The sequence below is a fragment of the Cupressus sempervirens genome, chromosome 3 (genome assembly GCF_028749045.1).
Source record: "Cupressus sempervirens isolate cs-2001-9-10 chromosome 3, ASM2874904v1, whole genome shotgun sequence".
NCBI lineage: Eukaryota > Viridiplantae > Streptophyta > Pinopsida > Cupressales > Cupressaceae > Cupressus > Cupressus sempervirens.
The window spans coordinates 975,148,010-975,166,692 of record NC_143120.1 but is presented as its reverse complement, the minus strand read 5'-3'; the positions used below and the strand labels follow the sequence as shown (position 1 = coordinate 975,166,692).

Here is an 18,683-nt window from a genome sequence, read left to right as displayed (position 1 = left end):
ATTTTGGATAATGTCAATATTCCCATGTATCAAATCTCATAATGGATGGTAGATTCATAGCTGCTCGAGTTTGGACACGATCTACATGGGGTTCCCTTGCCCCAATGTGAGTGATCTACTCCTCTCCCTATGCACACTCCCTATCCACTACGTATTAATACAAGAGTTCTTATTGACTCACCCATGGTTTACTAATAACATTAATTACAAATAGATTAGACTCAAATCAAGCTTAATAATAGTTTAGATGGTAGAGTGTATGATAAAAATTAATTTGTCTCTTAAGACGCTAATCCTATTTATATATTTGAACACAATTATATTCTATTAATGTTAGAAATCACATTTCAAATAATGTTAGAAATTATAATAATACCTAGGATTAGTTATATCGCCTTGAAAACAATATTGATTTCCATAAAATATGAACATAATCTCATTTAGATGTTAAACATCTATAATATTTGAAATTATTTAATATTTTCCTTGCATGATATTTGAAATTCATAATATCTATTTCTACATGTAAATGAAGTAAGAAATGAGAATAATGCATGCCTTATATGTTGTCCTTCAACGTACCTTTCCACACTCTCATCAATGATAAAATATGTTTATACACCATTCATATGGCTTTGTACTGTGGTGGTGTGGTAAGATACTTGTCTTTGTCTAATGGAAATCATATTTTCCCATTATCCATTTGTAACATAACATCTTCATTAACAATTCAGTTGAATTTTCTTACTTTAGGGCTCGCGAATGCTTTCAACACTTGGCCATATGAACAAATGGGCATTGTCATTTGGGAGGTCACCTAATGCCTTACCATTTGGCTTGGATAGTCCAATATGAGCACAACCCGATTAGTTGGGGTCTCTGTGCTATTGTATGTAAAGTGGTTCCCTAGTTCTCCTTGCCATGGTGATGCTCATGCCAATATCTTCTGGACACAAAGAAGTGCATCATGTCTAGTTTTATGTCAACTTCTCGCGACAATTTCGTATCATATCATGTGCGATTTATGGTGCACGACTTCTGCAAATCCATACATAGCTGATTGTATCTAATTCCATTCCTCCCATCAAGATGACTTTCGTAGACTGACTTGGTTCGAGAGATTTTTTTGTTTTGAATAGTTATTATGTGCCCCAGGCCGAGAGTTGATCAACTGATCCACAAATGAAGAAATCATTCTCATTGTTTAAGTGAACATGGTATCGCATTACTAAGATACACTTGATTAAGTGTTCAAACATTTACAATATATACTCACTGTATTACACTTAGTAATACTTGCAAAGAAGAGTGGATTATTGAATTGATCATATCCCTCATTTTGTATATAGAACCATACAAAATTGTATAACATCCAATAATCCACACAAGTATTTTACTATTTCTCTTATGCAAACATTGAATTATACATACTCGTTGTCCAACTCTTTACCATGAAAATTGTCATTATAGAGTTTGACTTCTTCATACATTACTCCCTTTTACTATTTTGATAATTTTATGTCTCTTTGCACATAATTGCTTATTATTTTGATACAACTCTTGATTTAGAACATGTACTTGGACAATCATTAGTTTACTCTTCATTATCGAGTTCGTTTTCTTCAAATTTTTAAATATTGGAGAAGCTCAAGGATCTTACTAATTATATATTGAATAGACTATATGATTGTGGGCAAATGGTTTGCTTAATTAGTTTGATCGCCATGTTTTCCAATACTATATTATATTTGATATTGGCAATTACTCTTGCCTTATGCATTCCTTCATAATGATGGACTCCCTTGTCGCATTGATACTCTATAGCTTGTTCAATCAATTTTGATGTTATATACCAATTCTTCTAATCTTTGCACAGAAGCATCCTTGTCGCTTGATTCTCGTGACATAAGATTGATTTATGAAATATATTATCTTTTTGAAAAAATAAATCGTAAAATACTTTGATTGGGATTTCCCCTAAGAGAAGTAGATTTGATATTTGTTCTATGTCAAGGTGATTTCCCTTATCATCACTTATCATTGATTTTAACGGTTGTCTATGAATCTTCCATGTTGACAACTACCTCTTTTTGGTAAATACGATTTACACGTAGTATGCCCAAGGTATATATAGCCATGTGTGTATCTGTAAGATATGGTTCCTCTATTTTTCTGTATGTTCATTCTCTTTCTACATTGGATATCAGCTGTTTTTTCCTTTTTTCTTAATTTCTTCAATTGATGTTATTCCCATTAGGATGGCAAGAACATGCTCTGATACCATTTCTGATGTTCCACATTTGATCTTCTTGAATATATATATGTTTTTCATTCCTCCTCTATATTTAAGAAAACTTTGATATCCTTATATAATTGATATGTTTGAAGGGATGTGACTCTTCTAATGCCCTTATTTTAATTATTATTTCTATGATTAATATATTATTATTTATTACGATTTTCATAATTTTTATTGGTTATTTTATTATTAATTATCATAAATATTATTTATTCTTTAACATCTAATAACTATACATTTCAATCATAATATGTGATATATTGCTATTTTATATTATATTTATTAATATAATATCATTATTATATCAATACGTTGATATATATAATCTTATAATCTTATATCATACTTAATGAATATATTATATTCATTTATCATTATATCAATAGTTAATAGTAATGTATTTAATAGTGTATATTGAGATTATTTTATATCATCCATTTATCTTCATTGTTTAAACCTTCCCCTCAGGATGAGCACACTATAATTAGGGTTCTAAGTGGGGGCCATGACACAAGATGTTGCCAGTGATCTTGCAAATGTCTCCCTAAGTGCTGATCACACTTCTTGAAAGGATTTCAAGGTTTGAAAAAGTCTCCTTTTGGCAAATTGCGGTGTCCAACTTGTATTGCATGTGCATGTATTTGAGACAAATGCTTCAAGAGTTCCTTTCCTTCCAAGCTGCTAGGTAAAAATGTGTTCTAAATGCCCTTGAAGATGGTTGTTTTTGCTTTAGAAGACCAAACTCGGGTTTAGAAGTGCTCTTTAGATGTACATTTTTGCTTTGGAATGCCCAGGATCGGGTTTAGAGAACGCAAACACATGTTTTAATGGGCAAGAAAAACACATACATCTCATGTTGCAATTAAAATCGGGTTCTCCAAGAGCAAATGCATGTGACGCTTTTTATGCAAACACATTCCTTTAAGGTAAATCGGGTTTGTAAAAGGCTTTTGCATGCCACGTTTTTACCCCATAAGCCAAAAACGGGTTTAGAGAAGGCTTTAGCATGCAACTCATATACATTGGCAATGCAAAAGTTTAAACATTTTTCTTCAAGGAGAAAAAATCGGGGTCTTCAAGCCTATTACATGTCATGCGTTTGCCTATAGAGCAAAATCGGGTTCTTCCAGCCCAAACACATGTATAAAATAGTCAATGCAATCACATGTTTTGATTTAGAAGCCAAGATGGGGTTCTGTAGATGCATTTACATGCGATATTTTTGAGTGCAAGAACAAAATCAGGTTTATAAAACTCAAATGCAAGTTTTAAATGTGCAATGTAAAGACATAAAACTCATCCATAGACCAAAATCGGGTTTAGAAGATCCCATTACATGCTGCATTTTTATGCCTTGCATTTACATGTCATGCATTTGCATGTGTTTTGACCAAAACTCCACCTCTTTGGAAAATCGGGTTCTCTAGAAGTGCTTGCATGTTTTAAATATGCAATGCATTTGGATGGCCAAGCCAAAATTGGGTTCTCTTGGATGCATTACATGTAAATCATTTCAAAAAGAGCATGTAATGGAGTTGCATCACTTAAGATTTCTATTGAGCACATGTCTAATTGAAAATATCACTTAAAGGGGTCAAATACATATTTGCGCTATATATTTTACATATTATGTGTAAATATGTTCAAAAAGTGATATTTCACTTAAATGTTTTAAAATAAAACATTAAAGTAAATCTCAACATCAAATTAGACTATAAAGTAAGAAAGTTACTTAAGTGATAAATTTAAAAGCAACTCAATATCAAATTATAGCATAAAGTGCACTATAATGACTTTAATTACTTAAGTGATAAGTCTGAAGTCATAAAGTAACTTAAAAACATAACATAAAGTCATTTTAAGTTATATTTTTCAAAAAGTGCAACTCAATATTAGAAAATAAGGACGATATTTTAAATATGCAATTGAACTTGGAGAACCCACTTTTTAGGCACTTGAACCATGATATCCTTTGACTGACAACTCCAATTAAGTCTCAAGATATCTTGAATCTAAGGGAAAACCGAAAGCAAGAGATTGAAGGAAGTAAAAAGACTCAAACAAATGAAACAAACACTCAAAAATGCAAAAGGGACTTTGAAGGCCTCAAAAATCAAGCATAGGCTAATAATCTGAAAAAACGGAAAAGACTTGACGGGAGCCTTCAATAAAAGGATTCATTAATGAATTGGGAACTATCATTTGATCAATCTTTGCCAATCAAATAACAGTTATCTCAGAGAAAAGCGTAACTCAATTGAAAAGTTTCGTACTGTTGCCTACATTTTGTGGTGGAAAATGGAGGACAACACAATACTGGCTTGTTCTTACTGGAAGATCCTGCATATTCAGTATTCATTCTACACATATTTAAGCCTGATCACCACCATTCATGAGTTATCTCCAAACTGGTATGAAGTTAATGGGATTATCTTATAACAAAAACGTCTTATGTTTTGACATTACTTACAAAAAAACTTAGCAGGAGACCGGCACCCAAGTGGACCATTGCTTCCTATTCACTCTCATGGACTGACTGGCTAGTTATGTGCGGATGGCCTAGTCCCCTCACCTTTAGGTACAGTTGCTAAAAATATTGGAGCCTCAAGGAAATGTACAATTCAACTATGGACAGCCTCTACAGGATTGTGCATCGTGTAATTTTAAACTTCTTTTAAGAATTTGCATAAGCAGCCTGGCTCTGGTACCATGTTAATTTTGAGAGCGCTGCAAATGTAATAGAACTGCTTGTGAAGTATGTATTCTTCAAGTCCAGATCTGAATGTATATATATATAGGAATAGAAGAGACATGTCTCACAGATCTGAATGTATATATATAGGAATAGAAGAGACATGTCTCATGAAGAGACATGTCTATATGTTAATCAATATTGGTTAGTGTAAGTTGATTGCTATTAGACAATATCAACAATTATGTGTGTGTGTGTGTGTGTGTTTGTGTGTGTGCGTGCGCGTGCGTGCAAGTAGACATGTCTAGTTGACGATTAATTAAATGCAATTATGTTTGACCAATAACCATAGAGGAATCGTCTCCAGATTAATTCAATCTGATTGGAGCTACAACATCAACAGGCCTTAATCATGGCCATGTTTTCAATCAAATAGATTTTCTCATTTGCCCTTGCTTGATAAGAGCATTGAGGGACAAAATTCTTTTGGAGTATTGCCTGCCAAGAAGTTTGTATTTACCTTTTATATTTGTCAGACTCATTGTGTGACATAGAAAATGTTATTTTAACATGATCATTTAACTCTGATGCAAATTATTTGTTTTTAAGTGCAGATGTGCTTTGAAAGCATAGATTGGATATACAGATGCATGCTTATAATGGCAGTTCATCTGGTCAGCAAAAATAAAATGCCAAAGAATTACACCAGTCAATATTCTTTGTTTTTGCTAAAAAATGCTAATATGCTATTATTTTTTGTTGTTCACTATTTTAGGAGTCAATAATATTCTCATCTACATTAGTAAAACTTAATTGTATTTGATGTTATTCCTTTTTTTTCTCTTTTATCTCTCTTCAGGTGACACACAAAGTCATGCTGAGGCCAACTTTTGTATACCAGAATTGTTCATCTCTATAGATAGGCTCACTGAACTTTGAAATTTCCAACCCATAATCTCTTCTGAGTTTACATTAAAGTCTAGTGCTAATGTGGACTTTCCCATGAAATATGAAGGGAGGGAAAGCTGACCGAGATGGCAGATAAATGCTCACAAAGGTATCTGTCTTGTTCGGGCCTAAGAATTGGATGAGTGGCTTCTAGTTGATGTTGTTAATTCTGACGAGCTCAAAAATTTCTCCCGCCATATAGGTTTCTCATTCTCTTTCTCTGATCCAAAAGGGATAAGGTTATCAAGCAATGATACGTAACCCGACATTTCTGATAGTTTTCACAATCTGCTTGGCTTACGAGGATCACATCTTGGTTCTATTTTCTGCATTGAATGTGGCAAGGTTAGAAGGTAGCTCTAGATTTGACATTGGTTGTTGGAAATTAGTAGTATAAAAAATAACAGCACATATCTTTAGTAAACTTTAAAGCCATTCAAAACTCATAGTAGAAAGAAGAAAAAAATAGGTTAGAGAGATATCTCTATACAATGAAAATTGTTCAAATTTAAAACCATTTCCAAATTCTTAGAAGATGACTGAAAATCATAATTATATTGGACGAAGAATTGTAGTTGATATCTGTATCTCCAAGTCCACAATCCTTGTTTCTGATGCTGCTTATATCTAGAAACAAAATGCTGGGAAGAAATTGCTCTCTTGCCATTTTACTTATGTTCTTATTTCTGTCCGTTCGATCTCTGCAAACAATCGCCCAACACAGTTTATGATGTTGCAGGTCTTTTACCTGACTCTGCTAGTTTCCTCTATTGTCTTTTGGAATTTGAAAGATCCAAAATAGGATTTAAAACAAATAGCTGTTTCTTTTCTGATTTTTTACTTTGATCAGGATTTGAAGGAAGTTTGATTTTTTTTGAGTTTTCTCAATTTTCTGATTTTTTTGTGTATTCTGATATTCTGATATTTTTTGGCTTCTTGGATTATATGAAGAATGCAACACACCAAACTGAAACTAATTCTGAAGCAAATTAAGATACAAACAGTAATGAAATTCTGATCTCAAAGTTCTAACTTCTGATTTTATTGAAGACAAAAGCTACATATCCGTACTTGTCTGTATGCACTGGCAATTATAATAAATAACCAAAATGATATGTTTGGCTGTTAACTTTTGAACTGGGCTCCTTTCCTGTCTCATGCCTACCGATGGAGATGACAAATTCTGATTTTTCTGCGAATACTGCTGCTGCAACCATGGTAGCAGCTGGAGATGACGTGGGGTACAATGCTCACAAAGGTATCTGTCTTGTTCGGGCCTAAGAATTGGATGAGTGGCTTCTAGTTGATGTTGTTAATTCTGACGAGCTCAAAAATGTCTCCCACCATATAGGTTTCTCATTCTCTTTCTCTGATCCAAAAGGGATAAGGTTATCAAGCAATGATAAGTAACCCAACATTTCTGATAGTTTTCACAATCTGCATGGCTTATGAGGATCACATTTTGGTTCTATTTTCTGCATTGAATGTGGCAAGGTTAGAAGGCAGCTCTAGAATTGACATTGGTTATTGGAAATTAGTAGTATAAAAAATAACAGCACATATCTTTAGTAAACTTTAAAGCCATTCAAAACTTATAGTAGAAAGAAGAAAAAAATAGGCTAGAGAGATATCTCTATACAATGAAAATTGTTCAAATTTAAAACCACTTCCAAATTTTTAGAAGATGACTGAAAATCATAATTATATTGGATGAAGAATTGTAGTTGATATCTGTATCTCCAAGTCCACAATCCTTGTTTCTGATGCTGCTTATATCTAGAAACAAAATGCTGGGAAGAAATTGCTCTCTTGCCATTTTACATATGTTCTTATTTCTGTCCGTTCGATCTCTGCAAACAATCAGCCCAACACAGTTTATGATGTTGCAGGTCTTTTACCTGACTCTGCTAGTTTCCTCTATTTTCTTTTGGAATTTGAAAGATCCAAAATAGGATTTAAAAATTAAAACAAATAGCTGTTTTTTTTTCTGATTTTTCACTTTGATCAGGATTTGAAGGAAGTTTGATTTTTTTTGAGTTTTCTCAATTTTCTGATTTTTTTGTGTATTCTGATATTCTGATATTTTTTGGCTTCTTGGATTATATGAAGAATGCAACACACCAAACTGAAACTAATTCTGAAGCAAATTAAGATACAAACAATAATGAAATTCTGATCTCAAAGTTCTAACTTCTGATTTTATTGAAGACAAAAGCTACATATCCGTACTTGTCTGTATGCGCTGGCAATCACAATAAATAACCAAATTGATATGTTTGGCTGTTAACCTTTGAACTGGGCTCCTTTCTGTCTCATGCCTACTGATGGAGATGACAAATTCTGATTTTTTTGCAAATACTGCTGCTGCAACCATGGTAGCAGCTGGAGATGACGTGGGGTACACATGGCTTGTACAACTGGGTGTAGAAATTTATGTAATTAATGAATGTACTCCTCAATACCACCGATCTGAACCAAATCTGCCAATTCAGCCAATAACCGATCTGAAATGAAAGGGATCACTTCTCTCTGTGACACCCACTCCTCTCCTGTGATGTACAATTATGATTCCTATGATAGGAGGGAAAGTAAATGCTGAATTCTACTGCAATTTTCTTGTCTGCAATTTGTGAACATTATTATTTATTTTGATATTACTATCAGCATTCAACTGTGTAGTTTTTGAGTCAAACTCATTGACTCATGTTTCATGAGTAAGTGATTCACAAAGCACACAGTTTTGAGTAAGTGATTGACTCATTGAAACATGGGTCAATGAGTTTGACTCAAAAAGTACACAGTTGAATGCTGATAGCAATATCACAATTTGACTTGTCGTTGGAAATATCTCCTACTTATCAGTATTGAAAACGACTGTTAAACTTATATCAGACTGATAATATTGATCTAAAAATATCAGACTGTAATAATACTGATCTGAACTTTGGTTTTGCAGGTAATAATATGTCAGTACAGATATGAATCAGTTAGCTATCCAATTGAGAGATAAGTCTTACAGCGATTTATTTCTGATGCTTGATCTGACGTTATTGTGGAGAGATAGAACCATATATTAATTTCGATGATCGTAACCCTTGTTTGAATCCTTATTTATATTTGCTGGAAGGGATACAGCATAGACAGTCAAGTCTATTCACCATAGGTCTCTTCATGAAGAGACACGATTATATATAAAGAGCATTATTAAAGGACCCAATCCTAATTGGGTATGATTAGGTTTAAATTAATCATTAGCAAACTTCGATCTGGAATAAGTAATAATCATAACCACTACTTATTTACTTGATCAAACATGATCCAAGAGAATATATAATCTGAATGCTTCAAAATTCATACTTAGTTTGATAATGATGATTTGGTCAATTGCAAGGATTTTCTGATCATAATGACAATGGTAATATTACTGTCTATGTATATGTGTGTCTATGCATGTATATCAGTTCACATGGTGAACTGGTATACATACATGTACACACATATGCATACAGATGCCAGGTCTTTTCCTTGAACTCTGACCGATGCTATCATATCTTTAACAAGTATTATTTATCTTCCTCAATTCTGATCTGCACATTCAATTCTGTCAATGCTCCAAGAATGCTCAAATTCCTTTCACCAGCTGATATAACACAGAGACTCCAATCTATAGACAAACTGGGGGTACGTCCAGCTTGTCCTCTTCAAGAGTTTTTGTTCTTGAAGGATGAAATTTCTGTAAACCCTTATTTCAAAGCACCAATCTCAATTTTGGAATGAATATAATAAACCTGGATGTCTCAAATGAAAGCCCAACTTTTTCTTGGCCCTTTCTACATTAAGTTCGAATGGCTGTAGGGTTTTCATATTATATTTTATTGACTTTCTGATAAAATTTACGCCTTCTCAATAATTTGAACCCTCCAAGGCATGTTATTCATCATTAACAAAAAACAGCTTGTAAGTTATTCCATGTAGGAAGATGGGCCCATGGTCTTGCCATAATTTATTATTATAATATGAAGTGATTATAATACTCACTTTATTATAAACTTATATAATTGAAACTTAGAAAATATTTTTAAATATTTCCCAGTTTTATCATAAAACACTAATTTGGACTAAAAATTGGAAACTGACTGAAGCTGCCTAATCACTGATGATGTCTGAGTCATGTAGGCCAATTGATAGTTCCTCTCTAAAAATAGGGATTCTCCCTAAAAAGTAGGATATTGTCTCCAATCAATTAAAACTACTCAAAAGGGATCCTGCTCTGCTCTATGGTCCTCCGGGTGGTCAACCAGTCAACTGACAGACCTCCATTAAAAAATGGATGCGTCCCTAAAATTTAGGGGATGTCTCAAATTATCCAGAATGGTCTGTAGACACCGTGGAACCAACTCTCAGCCATTCCCTAAATATAGAGAGACCTCCTAAAAAGTAGGATCTGCCATTGGAATGTCTGAAACAGTTCACAAAGCCCATGCAAAGCCTCATGACCTTCTGACTTAGTCCTTTATCCTCTATCCATATTGTTGACCTATGGGAACTTGAATGATAGTTCAACCTTTTCTTATCTGCCTGTCACCTAGGAAGGGTAACTTAGGACTGATTTACATAGCCCCACCATTCCATAAAATTGATCCCCTTTCCATCCTTTTCCATCCTCAACTTCTTAAACCAGAAAGGGGCATTAGTAGGAGACACCACAGCAAGCAACATAATATACTTTCCTTTCCTTCTAAAACAACAATCCACCTACCTTGGCAAACATAATTGATACTCTAAATGGCCTGACAAAGACTGCATCTAACATTTCTGTGGTTCCTCTAACATCTCTACAATTGCCATATCACCAGCCTATGCTGCTGCTCCTCTTCATGCAGCCACATCTTTCAAGCGCAATGTTTAACTAGCATACAATGATTTCAGGTCATATTGCTATTAGTGGCATTCAGGAATACAAACAAAAATGTTCTTCTTTCAACACAGTGTTCTGCTTATTCTGATTGACAGGCAAAAAATGCTTAAGCTTGAACAATAATTCTGAAATGACTGGTTGGCTACTTCTTACCGTTTAAAACTTTCGTTTCCAGTCCACAAATAACACAACATTCAGCATGTATGGGTGGCATTTTAGCATGTATACATACTATTAAACAAGTTTATTGATAGAATTTTTTATGTAATTACAGGAATTTGGTAAGCATGATCGAGAACCATCTAAGTACATAAAACAATGGACTGGTAAGAAACCTAAGACAGGAGCACCGTATTCATGCGATGTCGGTTATGAGCGTTTTTTAGCTCCTGAGGTATGTCACTGCTATTTTTTGGGATTTCATTATAGCAGAACTTAATGATGATGAAATGATTTCTTATCTACTTTGGTTTTTTATAGTGTGCAATGAACAAAATTCTCAGGGAGGTAAATAAAATACATAATATTGGATATTTTGTTATAATTATTTCCATTTTGAAGTACATATGGACAAGAAACATAGATGACCTCTTTTTGTCTCTTCAATTACCTCCATTACATCTTGTTAACTTGTTCTCTTTTATATGCTTTCCAGAAAAGAGGAATTTTGTAGGCAGCAACTGAGTTGTCGGGAGTCCACAATAAACTCAAATAAATTAAACAATGGTTTTCTCTGTAGTGTACATTACTCAAGCCTTGAATGTGTCTCTATTAACAAATGCATTGATTTCCTTGTTAAAAGTCTGAGAAGATATTATATTCAACTTATTGAGGATTGAAGAAATATCACATATATTCAATTTTACAAAGTGATAATAACAATGGCTTACACACAGACTAATCTTAAAAGATTTCTGATTAATTGATTGCACTAGGCATAGAATAATAGCGTACGTCTTTAAATGCCTAAGACTCAAATTCTAGATTAGATTCTAAACTCCAAATGGGAATAATGAGGTGTCTTGGTGACTTTATAACAAACCTTGCTAATCTTTTGCCTCATTTTTTATAATTTTGGAATACAATATATGTAGATTGACACTTGTCTTATTTTACTAATATTCGAAGGATGTAGTTAGCTCAAAAAAATGCTATTGTGCTCAAATCTCTTAGTGGGAGACAAAAGTCACTTTTGAGGGACCCAAGAAGTGAGGACAGTCCACTTAGTTCCTGTAAATGGCTATTGGGATCTTGCTTTTTAGATAAATGCGCATTCTATTGTCAAATCTTATCATGGCTGATGCCATGACACAAACAAGTGCATTTGCTCACTTTATTTAGCACCTTTATTGAAAAGCTAATGCCAATAGTGTATAGGTAATAGGGTCCTATCATCCTAGTTAGATGGCATTTGTCTATAGTGAAATACATGTCACTGGAGTTCTTCAAGCATGGCCATGACCCATTCTATTCTCTGAGTTACCTTTGCTGGTAATAATCTTAGATCTCCATCGTCATTATAGTCTGCAAGAAAACTTTAAATAGTCATTGGGAAAAACTCTGTTCTGGGTAGGGAATAATAATGTGGTCTATGCAGATATTTATCCATACTTTGAGCCACTATAGTTCTGATTCATCCCTTAATATTTATAATAATAATAAAATCCATCTACACTCAGATCAGCTCATCATCTCATTCTTCATGATAGTCTCTCCTACGTAAGGGGCCAAGCGGCCGTGCGACCCTCCTTCCAGTCCCCTTAGGTTTGTATGTCCTCTCAGATCCTCCACGCAGCTACGATCTGCTTCCCCTTTGTACAAAGGTTTTCAGCGACTGTTTGGGGTCTCTTCCTTCCCTACGGCCTATCCTTTTGTTCTAGATTTCTTCTCAATTGCTCGAAGTAGCTAGTGGGGTGGTTTGGTTTCTTTTTGGTTTGTGAGCTCTTGCTTTTTTGTTTTCTTTCCCCGGACACCATTCGGTGCTTGTGCTATAGGCTTTATCTTGGTCCTATTTCTGCAGTCCCTTGGTCCCTCTTCTTTGTCTTTTGTTGGACATTAATGAAACTATCTTATCTACATATAGAGTTAAGTTGACTCCAAAACATAATCCTCAAATTTGAATTGCGAGTGTTATGCTATTGAAGAAATCATATTTACAGCTTTCTAATACGTTTGTTTTGACATTGTAGGACCATGAGTCTAGTGAACTTGTTGATTTGGGCAGTCTGCAGCTATGCCATGTTCATAAATAATTGTTATTAATGTTGTAGTTTGCAGTGTAATGACTTTTGCTTCCATGTAGACTTTGGTAGTTGCTAACGGATGATTAATTTAACCAACTGCTAATCATTATGCATGTACTTCATTGTTTTCTTGAAAGGGAGCATTGATTCATTGTACACAATAGATTTTGGAATAAATGATATAGTTTTTGGACTGTATGCTGTTATTGAAATTTGTATGTTGTATTGTTGTATGGTATGATTCTGTTTACTATCTACTCTACGTAATTGATGCAATGGAGCCTAATAGAGTAGATCTTTTATGAACAACTAGTCCTTAGATCCTCTTCACTGAAGATATGCCAAACAAAAGTGTCCTTTATCCTGTCCAAATGTGCTTAAGCACCAATCACAAGTGCCCAAATAGGATGTTAGGTTATCACAATCACTCTCCCAAACAAGGAAATCCCAATCACAAGGAAGACCCTCTCAAACAAGACAATTTATCACAAATTGCCCAAATTTGCACATATTGACAATTTTTGACACAAGACCCCAAAACACAAAATAAGACCAGGGGAGACTCAAGGATGGACTTGTAGTCTATTTAGGTCTAAAAATCCCAATCACAAGGAAGACCTTCTCAAACAAGACAATTTATCACAAATTGCCCAAATTTACACATATTGACAATTTTTGACACAAGACCCCAGAACACAAAATAAGACCAAGAGAGACTCAAGGATGGACTTGTAGTCTTCTTATGTCTAACATAAGATGGATTGATGGTTAAAACCAAACTATGCATCATTTATCCTATGGTTGCTTCACAAATCCACCATATTTGGCTTGTAGCCCTTTTTCATGAAATTTAGGGTTGATTTCAACAATCTCCACATAATCCTATGGCTAAATCATATATTCAAATACCCTTTTTGGGTTTACTAAACATACCCAAACACCAGGACTAGAAGTTACAAACAAATTAGGTTTTTCCCAATTTCTTCCCTAGGCAATTAGCCCTATTAGGTCTCCAAATGCAAAGAAGGAAACTTTGCAAAGGCCCAAACTCCAAACCAACAATTGGAACATTAAGGGGCAAGCATAAGAAGATTGTAAACCTGATTTCAAGACTTGGTGTCACTTCTGGAGCAAGTTATGAGAGATGCTAATCAGCGTTATGAGCATGCACATGGGTCTTGTATGCCTAGTATATAATCCACACTTGGATTTCACTAGAGGCCATCAACTTCCCATGGCGAAATCTTGAGATGTTGCAAATTGTCATTGAAAACCTAAGTATGACAACTTTTAAGAGCAACCTCTAGAAAAATCCAAATATCTTGAGTTAGGAGATTGATCAAGACCTCAAACCAAGTGCATTGGAAAGATAATTCATTCACCTTTCTGGAAATGTAGGTTTGACACCCTGGTGCATCCGTACACGTTGCTACAACATCAAATTGGCAGGAAATCAGAGTTATTTTTATTGATTTGAATGCAAAAGTACATCATGATCCCTACCACCTGCTTGAAAGGGCTTATGTAGGCATCCCCAATGGTCATAACAACTTTTCAAACCATTTTTAGCTGTTGGGGATCAAACTAAACAACTTATGAGCAATCTTTGCATTTTATGCAACTTTTGCAATTTGTGAACAAAACATGTTCAAACCTTAACTAAGTGATCCAATTAGGATCAAAACATGTTAAAAACATGAAACATGAAAAATCCTAAGATTTTAAGTCATTTGATCACCTTTGACCATAGTTGACCAAGGGCTTATAATTATGCCAATCTTGGAACTAGGTGTTACAAATAGGTGCAAATGCTTAGATGCTAAATCTAATCTATCCTATAGGTTCTTAGGACTTATAAGATTCCTCATTTGATGTGGGTGCTCTTGCACCATACTCCCCTTGACTTTTGGAACTCAAGTTCCTACTTGAGGTGAATTGCTCCACAAAGGTGCCATGTTGCCTGATTTGATCCTCTGTCATCCAAGTTGCATCAATGTTAGGGAGTCCTTTCCATTTCACTAGATGCTGCATGTATTTGTTATGCCTTGTTTGTTTCAGCAACTTGGTATCCAATATTGCCTCCAACTCAATTGGTTTTCTTTGAGGGAGGTTAGTGACATAATCTTCATCCATTTCAATCTGCTGACCTTGTTCGCTTGTTGAACCTGTCAAACCTTTATAAGGAGTGAGGTCTGCAACATTGAAAATTGGTGAGACTTGCAAGGTAGGGGGAAGAGATATCTCATAGGCATTCTTACTAATTTTGTTGAGTATAGAGCATCGCCCAACCTTCTTCATGTGAAGTTTTGTATATCTACCCTTAGGAAGTCTCTCTTTCCTCATGAATGCCCATACCTTGTCTCCAATTTTGAAATGGACTTCCCTTCTTCTCTTGTCTGCCTGTTCTTTGTACTTCAAGGTAGATTTTTGCAATGCTTCCTTCACTTCATGCTGCACCTTGGTGATGAGCTTTGCAAGTTCCTCTCCTTGTGCACTAACCTTGAAATCTGATGGTAACTCTACCAAATCCAACGGACCTTTGGGATGAAGGCCATAGACTGCTTGGAAAGGAGTTTTGCCAATAGACCTATTCATGGAGTCATTGAAGGCAAATTCTGCTTGGGGTAAGAGCAGATCCCAACTTTGAGCATGTTGCTTAGTTAGGCATCTTAGGAGGTTGCCTAGTGACCTATTCACCACCTCGGTCTGCCCATCAGTTTGTGGGTGATATGCAGAGCTATAGGTCAAGTTAGTTCCAAGCTTTTTGAAAAGAGTCTTGAAAAGAGTCCTCCAAAAATGCCCTTGAAACTTTACATCCTTGTCTAATACAATAGTTTGGGGGAGGCCATGGATTCTGACTACTGTAAAGAAGAGATGTGCAATGTGAGATGCATCATTAGTGCTCTTGTAGGGTACAAAGTGGACCATCTTGTTGAATCTGTCCACTATGACAAACACACTGTCAAATCCTAGTTTTGTTCTAGGCAGACCCATTACAAAATCCATTGAAATGGATTCCTAAGGCCTTTTGGGAATTGGTAAAGGTTGATATAATCCCTAATTTGTGGATACTCCTTTGGCTTGTTGGCAAATGGTACATGTTTCAATGAACTTCTTGACATCATCTCTCATCTTTGGCCAAAAATAACTCCTCTTTACCATGTGTGCTGTTTTGTCTATTCCAAAGTGACCACCTAAGCCACCACAATGCTTATCCCTTATAATGTTTTTCCTCATGGAACACTTAGGAATGCATAGTTGATCCCCCTTGAATAGGAGTCCATTATGAACCAGATATTCAGAAAAATCAGTATGGTACTTGCCTACCATATTTGTGCAATTTTCAAAAGCTTCTCCAAAATCTGGATCACCTGCACAAAAGTGCTTTAGTGAGTCTATGCCCACACTCTGGAGTTGAACTTCTTCAACTAATCCCACTCTTCTGCTAAGGGCATCAGCCACTTTGTTTGCTACACCCTTCTTATGTTTGATATTGAAGCTGTATGCTTCTAGTTGCTCCATCCATTTGAGATGTTTAACTGATAACTTTTCTTGAGAATTAAGAAAACTCAATGCATGATTATCAGTATAAATTACAAATTCCTTAGGGATTAGGTAGTGTCTCCATTTCTTTAGGGCTTGTACCATAGCATATAACTCTAGGTCATATGTAGAATGCTACTGCTTTGCCTTCCTGGCTTAGGACTGCACCTATGGCCAAGTTGCTCGCATCAGTCTGAACAGTGAAGACCTTGTTGAAATCAGGGAGCACCAAGATAGGCTATTGAGAAACTCTGTTCTTCAAATACTGAAAAGCATCATTAGCCGCCTTTGTCCATGCAAACTTGTTCTTCCTTCCTCCTTTGATAGTGTCTAGCATAGGAGCACACACATGACTGAAATTCTTGATGAATTTCCTATAGAAAGTTTTAGCCAAAATATAGAATACCTAACAAGGGAAAAATGAAAATATACAAGTTTACAATCATAGGTTCGAGGAGTCGCTATTCAAGATAGAGAACCAACCTGCCAATGGATTGGGGAAATATTGGTTCTTTGAAGGTTTGATTTTTTTCACTAAAGAAGAAGATGAAGGTAGCAGCTCTATCCTTGTATGCAAATGCTTACATTTGGGTCATGGATATTGAATGTGAAAACAGAACACAGTGAGGGGAGGAAAAATGAGTTATGATGTAAGTGCAAAATATGAAAGCAATCATAGTGTATCAAAAAACTTGAAAGCTCTCCAATGGAATATGCCATGAATGATGGAGGAGTTTAAGGTTGAGAAAGATGGACCGAAGGAAAACAAAGAAGGGCAGACGCAACTTGTCAAAAGAAATTATTTTGTGACATCTATCAAATACTAGAACATTCCATGAAGGAATGCCCCCTTACAACCTAAAACAAAGAAGCACACAAGCATACAAGTACTCTTCACAAAAGGAGAAGAAGAAACTCTATTGTCCGTACCACCAAAACCACTTGCGAATTCGAAAGCATTACTTGACAGATATTGTAACAACAGGCAAGGAAATAATGATAGCTGTTGCAATTACATTGTTACAATAATAACAATAGTAGCACACAGGGTAAAATACAATATGATAAAAGGGGAGACCAATGATCCAGTGCCAAACATACAATGAATGGGGTTGCCTCGCCCATGAGTGCCAAAACGTTTGAAACGACACTAGCTTACTATGCAAGTGACATGGACCTGTGAACCGTGAAGATGCTAATTGCTCAAAGCAAAAATGAAATATGCTGGCCATGGAAGAGCTAGATGAAGAAGTATTGGTGACCACTAGGTTGCAATCATTGAAAACAATAAACGACGATTCTCGTCTATTGAAGGAGAGGCTTTGAGGAGACAAAGCTGACGTGGAACAACAATAGCAGACGAAAGAAGAGCCTCAAATGAAGTCGCAATACTCCATTAAGGTCGAGGTCTAAAAACAACATAGTAAGAGACATGCTCCAAACCACAATACCACGAAAGGTAATAAACCTACAAGTAATGCCAAAATTAAAAATGGCGATTACAAATATAGTTGGTAGTGGCACAACTAGTGAGAAGCAATGTCAACCACAAGAGAAATTGTTGGGAAACCACCATGTGAAGGGTGGCTAGTGATCAAGTGCTATTGATTGTGAGCATTAGGAAGAAGCTAACTTTTGCAAGATGGAAATTTTATGTGCTGCTAGAAGAAACATGCAAATGTCTTAGAAAAAGCCTACACTCTGACGACCAACCTTCTACTTGGTGGGTGCAGCATGGGATCAAGCCATTGGGGACATTGATGGCCCAAAAAAGTAACAATTGGCACACAATACTTCTTGGATTTCGTAGTCATTCCATTCGAGAAGAATGCTCATGATGAGAGGGGTTGGTTTATCATTGTCAAGGCAAACCATAATTGGAAGGAAGACACATTAGTGAAAGAAGTATGTCATCGACTTGAGGAATCAGGTGGTGAGTGAAAAAACTAGCATCCTTTGACTCAAAATTTGAAGATGGATATTTCAGGATGGATGATTAGAGGAAAGAAATGGAATCGAATGACAAATGGGTGCTTGAGT

The 18,683-nt window shown here is 35.4% G+C and overlaps 1 protein-coding gene across 1 annotated transcript in view; it reads left to right on the top strand.

Moving 5' to 3' along the window:
• Positions 1–18,683, top strand: part of DIS1 (Actin-like ATPase superfamily protein) — a 124,016-nt gene that overhangs the window by 74,032 nt on the left and 31,301 nt on the right. Inside the window, exon 6 of the mRNA XM_089822670.1 lies at positions 11,132–11,251. Coding sequence (XP_089678796.1) covers positions 11,132–11,251 — 120 coding nt within the window. The remainder of the gene's footprint in view (positions 1–11,131; positions 11,252–18,683) is intronic.